The sequence below is a fragment of the Sebastes umbrosus genome, chromosome 15, assembly GCF_015220745.1.
Source record: "Sebastes umbrosus isolate fSebUmb1 chromosome 15, fSebUmb1.pri, whole genome shotgun sequence".
Classification (NCBI taxonomy): domain Eukaryota; kingdom Metazoa; phylum Chordata; class Actinopteri; order Perciformes; family Sebastidae; genus Sebastes; species Sebastes umbrosus.
The window spans coordinates 17,689,072-17,696,848 of record NC_051283.1 but is presented as its reverse complement, the minus strand read 5'-3'; the positions used below and the strand labels follow the sequence as shown (position 1 = coordinate 17,696,848).

Sequence of the window (7,777 nt, the reverse complement as noted above, 5' to 3'; positions counted from 1 at the left end):
TCATATTATATTCCATTTAAACAAGTTATTATAGGTCTCAGACACCTCCAAACCATAATAACGTATAATGGCTACAGCTAGAAATATGACTGTTCAGTTTGACCCTGAGTCGAACTCTGAAGAGGAAGAGGCCCCAGCAGCAGCAGCACTTCCACCTCGAATGCAGCAGGACATTTCACAATGGTTAGTTTGAATACTAAACTGTTTGCAGTGTTTTGTAAACTCGATTGTGCTCCATCTCAACATTACCTGCAATGACTTACTGTTACAATATTCTATCATATTGTGCGATAAAAATGTGTGGGGGAAAAAAGCTTACTGCTCATTCACCTGAGCTTTTTTGCATCTTCTGTCAGGTTTATAGTATCATACGCTTCACATGTTGAAATGCTCACATTTTTCTATTTATTTGTTCAGGTGCACATGTGGAAATTGTGCAAAAATGCCTATGGAACCTGAGAATATCTGCTGCTGGGAGACACAAAAGGTAAAGGTTTATTAGCTATATTTAGTTGTGTGTTTAGAGATATTTTTCACATTCCATGAGGCTTACCATATGTCATTCACTCTAGGTTAAAAGACGGATGGAGCAGCTGCCGGACAACATCTCCTGCATGATTGAACATCCTGGGTTGGACCCTGTATGTTTAAATTTGTTCACGATGCAAAACGCATATAATGTTTACAGGGCTGAATATGGTACTTTGCACCAAAGGGTGATAGAGCGGTAAGTGGTTTCTTACTTATTTGATCATCATAATTTTAAAACGTACAATTAAAAGCTAATGCTGTTCATGAAAATAAATACCAGTATGTAAGATTTTCTGCAGTCTTCCTTTCCATTACTTCAGTGGGCCTTACATTACACTGTTCACCACACACCATGAATGGCATAATACACACCATGATATTGCAGAATAATGCCCCAACATAAGAACGTGATTACTTTTTAGTATATACTGTAGCTAAGTTTGACATCAGCAGATACTGTTCATATTAAACATGATTTCACATGACACATTTTACAGATACTGTAAAGCCTTTATTGTTATGTTCAATCAATAGAACACCATTCTCATAATATATGAATAGAAAAACAAAGGATTCACTGAACCCATAAATAAGAAAGTCATTTTTGACACACCACAGTGTTTCATATTGTGAGATATTTCTTATTGCTTACAATAAATGTAAAAAGCCACATCAAAAAGTACAAAGTAAAACAGGGACATACTGATAATAACATGACTAAGTTTTCAAGTTTGGCTCCTGACACGCTGTTTACTAAATACATGTATATTGTCCAACCTTTGTGAGCTGGTGCTGGGGCTTCCTTGGGCGCAGGATCCGCGTTGTAATTCCGGCCTGTGTGGTACTGCGGATCCGCAGGGAGTTTCCTGACGCCCTGGCCAGCTACGAGGGATTCAGACTGCCACTGCATTGAACCTGGACACAAAGTCGTTTATGACGGACTCTTTGTCTGGCCGCTCATAATTTGCACACAGGTCCTCTGGGATGTTGATCTTCATTATCTCCTCCGTGTATGGTGCCGGGTCCACAAAGACTTTTTCAAAGACCAGGTCCATTAGGTCATCCACATATCCTGTGCAATATTGACAAACAGATAGATTTGTATACAATTTCATGTTTAAAAAAAAAGACTGAAAATGTATTTATTTTTTAATATTTATTTATATATTATATTTATATAAATATTTTTTGCACTACTTTATACAATATTGACATTTTCTCAGGTTTATGTTTGCTTTTACTGTGTTTTTTGTTTATGTGAAGTGTTACAAATTTGACGTGCAATATTACAAATAAAGAAATGTAACACTTACGGAATGTCGGGTCAGTCTTTACAACTTTTGCTCTGCATTCTCCCGTCCTGGCCTTTGGGAACTGCAGTCTGAATAGTGGGTCTCCAGCTGATGATCTTGCTTGTGCCCGGTTTGCATTTTCGTTGAAATGCAGGCACGCCAGGTAAAGTCTTGAAGCAGGGTATGGACAAAAACAAAAATGTAAATAATAGCAGAGACAGTACACAATGTCACTTGTTCTAAGTAACTAAAATTAAATTTACCTGCACAGCATTCCAAGAAATGGAAAGACAACATTCTTTGGAGCAAAACGGAGGATTGCGCTATGGAAAGCCTCCAAAGATGAAGTCTGGTGGTGGGGGCTCAGTTTTTCCACATCCTTCAGAATCCTCTTGTTAGTGAGCACTTTCTCCAGCTTATAGAAGGCAGGAGTTCCTAAAAAATAAGAAAAATGTGTAAATCACAACAATACGCGATAGCAGTGGATGTAATAGAGTGATAATAGAAATATAATTAATGATAGCTGTGATAATAATAGAAATATAACTACCACTAATAATAATAATAAAAAGGCTGATGATATTAGTGATAGTAGCAGTGGTCTGCATACACAGCAGGCAGTTGATGCAACCCTGATCCATAGATACATGCGAGATGAGAAAGCACAAAAACTCCAGGAAAGGTTTGAAACTGTCCTTTATGAAATATTTGTCCTTGGAAATTATGTGAAGAGGATTTATGTGATATAGTATATGACAAACTCACCAGCTGCAAGCCATTTCCTGGGGTCCCTGGTTTTGCGCAGTGGATGAGTGCACTGGGGGTAAATGGGGTCCTCATGTGTGTGGATATCCTGCACATGGTTCAGGATGGAGGTCCATTTGGCCACTCTCTCAGGGCCTGTTGAGGATGTTTCTGCAGTCCAGTAGATGTGATTTTTTATGCTCTTCATCCACTTCTGTAGTTTCTCACCTTCCTTTGATTTTGCAACTGGATCAAGTTTCTTAGAAATTCCTGGAAATACAGATTACATCCAGTCCACATCCATAAAAGTTAACCAAAAAAAAAAAATTGTCATTCAGACATCAATACGTTACTTAATTTTCAACATGAAATCTTTAAATGTGTCACAGCATTACACTAAACGAAGGACACAAAGTGTTATCATATCAGAACACACATGTGTATTAACACATACATTTCAGTGATTTCACATGAACATAAGTAATTTTACCTTTCTCTATGTGCCAGACATCATAGAATTGGGTGATGTTGCACTCCCGTAGATATTTTTGAATTTGCGGATGACGGTCGGTGACGATGCACTCTGGAGTCACACCATGTTTGTCCAACAACGCCAGACTCCTCTTCAGACCCTCTTTCTCCATGTGGTCACTTCCACCCACTTCGTTGCTCTGTCAAAACATATAAACATATACATCCATTTTATCAAGTGTTACATGCGCAAACATTGTGGAAAATAAAAATAAAAAAATTCTGTGGAAGTTTAAGGTCATCACACTCACCTGAACCAACTGAATATCAACAACAGTGTTGGTCTTGAGGTCCATCATTGTGTAGCTGCCTAACCTTGCACAGTGGCCTGTGAAAAGATTGTTGCAATCTTTCCATTACTCCAGGTATGGTATTATACTATTTATTGATTTTAGTGTGTGCCTCGTGTTTTTAAGGCACCCTCACTTTCAACCTCATACATGATAAAATACCTTTGCTGAAATGACAATGTCAATAACATACAAATACCTGCGGAGTCTGCCCTCATGTCACCACCAACAATTACTTTATCGTCCTCACTGAGCCGCTGCAGCATCTCTTCCTGCGATGTATTCCACTTGTTCACAATAGCTGGCTCGATGAACATTCTGGCATGCCTTTGGAAGGTGTCATATTTGAAAACCTGCAGTTTCATTGCGTTGAAGACCTGATGGTGGTTGAAAAAATAGAAAAAAAGTTTTGTGTCATTGCATTTCATTGAATTCCATCTAAACCAGGTGCTACAGATTCAACACCATTATATGGCATATTCAACTCATCTGAAAACATCGTTGTTCTTCACTTACCCTTTGAAGTTTGAAGAATGATGCTCCACTGACATACACTGCAGTGGAGAGCTGGAGGTTCCCAGCTGGAGTACTTCCTACAATAGGCTGGCTATCCCAATGTCTTGAGTACTGACAGTGGGGGCACAGCTGATCCACTGAAAGGAATGTACCAATCCTTCGGGTCTTTATGTCACACACACGATGGCACACAGGACAGTCCCGGAAAAGGTCCATAATGCAGGACTCATACACTATGTATGTGTTGACATTGTGGGTGGCGGTGGATGCTTGACCACTGTAATAAAAAAAGACAAATGTTATGAACCATCACACAGCCTGAGCCCTCTAAAGCAATGTAGCTGGCTTCCTTTGCACATAACTGTGCTTCTAAGCTTCACCAACTGCATGCAAGTGGTAGTACTTGCTGGAACGCAGAATTAAACTGCATTCATTTCTGCCACTGACATGGCAACAAATACATATGTATAAATGCACACACACACACACATAGTGATATTGTTGTAACTCACGAGGTGTCTCTTGAGGCTGTCACAGCATCCAGCCCTTCTGGAGCTAAAAAGGAAGAGCTGCCCTCCAATACGTCTTCCTCATCCTCATCCTCCTCCTCCAGTTCCAGGCGAGGTCTCTTTGCTGGCCTCTTTGCTGGGTTGGATGTGAAAAGCGGCAGGGGTACATCATGCAGAACAGGGTTTGTGCCACCACCAAAGTCCTTGCAGGACACAGTAGCCTGTACACCTGTAACACAATTGTACATATCCATGAAACCCATGACAGAATATAAAACACCTATCTATATAAAATTAGAAGCACAACTACAAAAGGCTGTGTTTTAAAGTTGTTCTGAAATGATCATAACATGTCAGACTACAAACCTTTACTCCTGAAGAATGGATGGCAAGTCTTCCAGGAGCACTGTGTGTGCACAGAACGTTGCACCTCTGGATCTGTCTGGCAGGCAACATCTGGCCTTGCAGGTTGTATAGAACAGCCCTGTGCACAGGAAACAGTCATGTTTACAACATCATCTCAAATGAGTAGTTATGACAACAAGTTACAAATACAGTATAACTTGTAACAAAAGTTTGTAAATTCAGTTTGAAGCTATCCATTTGAGCCCTAATAAACAGTATAATAGAAAAGGAAAAAAGACACAAACGTACAGCTTCAGGGTCTCCTGATGCATCCCGGACAGTCGGTATTGATCCAGTATGCAGTTTCAGGTAACTGGCGTACCCCGCCAGGTACTGACCCTGATTCACAAAGCACTCGGTTGTGAAATGATTTGCACATACCAACATATACTTTGGCACCTTTCTGGGCACAGCACCAGCGAAAATAAAGTCCTTCCACTGGGTCTGCAGAGGATCCGAAGTGGGTACATGGTGCAAGCTTATGTGTGGCGTATCGCAGCCAACAACAGAGCAAGAGGGGCTCTTAGCTCCTTTCAGCATGTTCACTAGTAAACACAGAGAAAGAAATAACACAGCTTGCTGAGCTTCTTCTTCTTCTTCTTCTTCTCTCGGTTTCTGGCGGATCGCAACCAACTTTAAGGTGCATACCGCCTCCTACTGTACAAGAGTGTGTGACATCATGTCATTTGCTCTTTACTCCTACTCTTAACTTCTATCCATCAATCCTGTGTCTCTTAAGAACATTACAGTTTTTCTCAATTGTTTACACACAAATACTGGTACTTATTACAGTTTTTCTCGATTGTTTACACACATTTTCTGAAAGCATGCCTCATACTCTCAGAACTCTACACACAAATCAAAAAACACACACACAATGGGCAAAACCCCTCAATTCTCCTGCAAAATGAAACTTTACATTCAAAACAATGTTATTTCTTCTCAAAATGGTATTTTGTTTTCAAATGACACACACACGCCATCATATGAATAGACATTTATAAGAACCAGTTGAACACTGATGTGCTCAATGTAAAACACTATGATGAATGGAAAACACTTCTTCTCCATTCATCATGATGACTTAGGCCTTTTTTTTGTTCAGTGTTACACTTACTACAGACAGTACATACATAAGTGTGTTGTAAAATATTTTAGAATATTGTTTTTATACTCAGAACACACAAATACACGGTAACAAATATATTTTATTTTCCCCACAAAAACAATGTACACAGTGTACATCCCAACCAACACAGAGTTGCACATACAGTGGTCTACATACAAAACAACAGAGGAATTTACTGTATACAGTTACAGTAAAAAAAACGAAAAAAAAAACTATGCTGCATCCTCTTTTCTGTTTCGGTCTGGCCACAGCACCTCATCTACATCACAAGCAATGTTTTCCCTGGCCAAGCAGCGGGGGAAATATCGCTTAGCATGTCGAATCCAGCCATGAAAAGCATCAACTGATTGCTAATTGTAACACTGTGTGACAGGTGTTTGCCCATGTGATGAGTCAGTGTGCATAGTAGGGCAATTGACTTTAGAATTTTGAATGACAGTGTGTTCCTTGTGAAAACGAGATTTTCTTCATGAAAATTGTGCCAAATGCAGAGAATTGTGTGTAGTGTTTTGAAAAAAGTGTGTTTTAGAACTGCAATTTGAGTGTAAAGCAGGAATTGTGCTTGTAGTTTAGCAGAATTGGTTCAGGGGGTTGGTGCATGAGTTACATGTTGTGGTCATTGTGTGTCAAGTACCAGTATTTGTGTGTAAACAATTGAGAAAAACTGTAACTTCTATCCATCAATCCTGTGTCTCTTAAGAACATTAATAGTGCCTTCCTGGTGCCTTCAACCCCCTCACCCTCTGTTCCCAGTATCCCCATCAGATCCCAATCACGTCCCTCCTCTCTGACTTGGTCCTGTAGTCTTTTTCTTTCAGCCTCATACTTTTTACATTGAATTAGGATATGCTGCACATTTTCTTTAAAGGGACTATTTGTAACTTTCAGAAATGCTTCTTAACAGCGACACCTGTGGCCGTGAAATCAACGAAAGTCAGCGTCGGGCTCGCGCTTGCTCGCTCTAAATATACCTGAACGAGCATCACTCAAAATAGTGAGGCGACACAAGTCAGCTAAAACCACAATATCACTCTATATTTCAGCTGCTTGGCAGTAATGTTAGCTGACCAGACGAAGGTCTCTCCATGAACATGATTTAGATCTGATCCTAGTGTTGGCTTTTCCTGCCTAAGTGCAGGCTGAGGCAGCGGGGCTCTGCAGCGTGTCTCCTCTGCTCTCTCCGCCCGCAGCCAGAGAGAGCAGGGAGACACCGGCACGCGGTCGGTAACGAGAAGACAACGTAAATATCTGTAGAGCTCCGTCACTTCACAAGACACGGAAAACCTCTGTTGGTCTGGAGGAGCTGCAGCAGTTATTTCTGCACAAACGTCCGCTGTACATTCACTAGATATTCTCAGAGCTAAACTAACTCTTCTGCAGTGTGGAGTGAGCGCGCGTTCACGTCTAGAGGTGGAGCGAGCTGAGCTGTCTGAGTGAAGGCGAGCAGGCAGAGGAGGAGGGTACAGCAGCTACACGCGAATGCGCATATGCGAGCGCGCATGTGTGACGACCCGCTACATTTATGTGCATATAAAGTTACAAATAGTCCCTTTAACACCACAATCCCCACACTTGTCACTGTTCCTTTTCTCCATTAAAGCCAAAGTGCCATTAAGACCTGTGTGATCCAGTCTGAGTCTTATTATGATGATTTCTTCCCTTCTGTTCCTTTCTTTATACGTCTTTGTTATGACCGACTTTTGTATTTTGAAATATCTCCTTCCTTTCTGGTCCTCCTCCCATCTTTTCTGCCATATCTCCACTCCTTTCCTTTTAATCACAGCTTTTCCTTCTCCTTTCCCAAGTAAAACTGGTACTGTAATGTCTTTT

General features: G+C 40.6%; 1 protein-coding gene across 1 annotated transcript; it reads right to left on the bottom strand.

Annotated features, from left to right (window-relative positions):
- Positions 1–1,020: 1,020 nt before the first annotated feature.
- Positions 1,021–4,435, bottom strand: LOC119502670. The gene is made up of 9 exons (XM_037793740.1): positions 4,417–4,435; positions 3,905–4,181; positions 3,588–3,765; positions 3,350–3,426; positions 3,058–3,238; positions 2,589–2,837; positions 2,087–2,258; positions 1,845–1,993; positions 1,021–1,603 (listed from the first exon to the last, which is right to left on the bottom strand). Exons 2-9 carry the CDS (start codon positions 4,118–4,120, stop codon positions 1,425–1,427), a joined length of 1,401 nt encoding a protein of 466 aa, XP_037649668.1. The 5' UTR covers positions 4,121–4,181; positions 4,417–4,435; the 3' UTR covers positions 1,021–1,424.
- Between the last annotated feature and the right edge of the window lie 3,342 nt (positions 4,436–7,777).

What these genes read in the sequence shown, in the direction of transcription:
- LOC119502670 (XM_037793740.1), bottom strand. Translation starts at nt 4,120, where the DNA reads ATGGACCTTTTCCGGGACTGTCCTGTGTGCCATCGTGTGTGTGACATA. An exon ending in CATGAGGGCAGACTCCGCAG is followed by an intron (nt 3,427 to 3,587) that starts GTATTTGTATGT and finishes ATCTTTTCACAG; the next exon opens with GCCACTGTGCAAGGTTAGGC. An exon ending in TGTCTGGCACATAGAGAAAG is followed by an intron (nt 2,838 to 3,057) that starts GTAAAATTACTT and finishes CTGTATTTCCAG; the next exon opens with GAATTTCTAAGAAACTTGAT.